Genomic DNA, 818 nt, shown 5'->3' with positions numbered 1-818 from the left:
TAGCTCGGTCACCCATCCAGTGTCACACCAAGCTCAATGGTAGTTAACTTCGGTTTAAGTATTCTCTGGGTCAAAAAGCCTTCAGGTGCATGTTGCTCTTTTTAGACCTTTTAGTCTATTAATGTAGGACACTGCAACCATTTTTTATATTATTATTTTTTTTATATTTTTCATTCTCCAGTGATGTTAAACCAAACGGTAAATCCAAAGACGTTGAACTAAAATGAACGTTACTGTATAAAGGAAATGGTAGTTGATTTCGGTGTTCACCCTAATAGCAGTTCACCCTACTATTTATAGCCTATTTAGAAAAGTCTTGTAGTACCTAGGCAGGTATTGTGATAAAAATTTGCCTTATATTTTGTCAATTTTCCCCAGGCAAGTACGCGTGTAAGATCATGATCCAGGGTTTCAGCTACGCGTTCCCGGTCAACCTGACCATTCCAGTCACCATTTCCATTCTGATCACAATGTGTGGACTGAGGAATGATGATCCGTGCTTCTTCCAGAACTCCATCCCGGACTATTTGTTCTTCGTGTCCCCCTCTATCTATTTCCTCGACGATTTCATATTGAAACAGGTAAGAAATTATTAAATAAAGATCTTGTACCTCTCTGATTTTTTTCCTTTTTTTATGGGTTTAGCGCTACTATTGCTAAGGTTTTTGATGATAGTGGTTTTAGTTTCCATTCGCCGACTCGCTACCCCCCTCACATTAACCTCGCGCGACCTGAGTGGGGCCGGGAAAAGCCGGCAGCATGTGACTGCCTAGATGGTCACCATTCCACATAGCAACCACGCGCAACGTTGCCTAACT

General features: G+C 41.2%; 1 protein-coding gene across 1 annotated transcript in view; it reads left to right on the top strand.

Annotated features, from left to right (window-relative positions):
* Window positions 1-378: 378 nt before the first annotated feature.
* Window positions 379-818, top strand: part of LOC103517759 (chitin synthase chs-2-like) — a gene marked incomplete at its 5' end in the record, with an annotated part of 12253 nt that continues 11813 nt past the window's right edge. The window contains one exon of the mRNA XM_008482805.1: window positions 379-581. Within this exon, the coding sequence (XP_008481027.1) occupies window positions 379-581 (203 nt within the window). The remainder of the gene's footprint in view (window positions 582-818) is intronic.

This window comes from Diaphorina citri, unplaced genomic scaffold (genome assembly GCF_000475195.1).
Source record: "Diaphorina citri unplaced genomic scaffold, Diaci psyllid genome assembly version 1.1 scaffold1949, whole genome shotgun sequence".
NCBI lineage: Eukaryota > Metazoa > Arthropoda > Insecta > Hemiptera > Psyllidae > Diaphorina > Diaphorina citri.
Note: the sequence above shows the minus strand (reverse complement) of the source record. Positions and strands in the feature narration are given on the sequence as shown.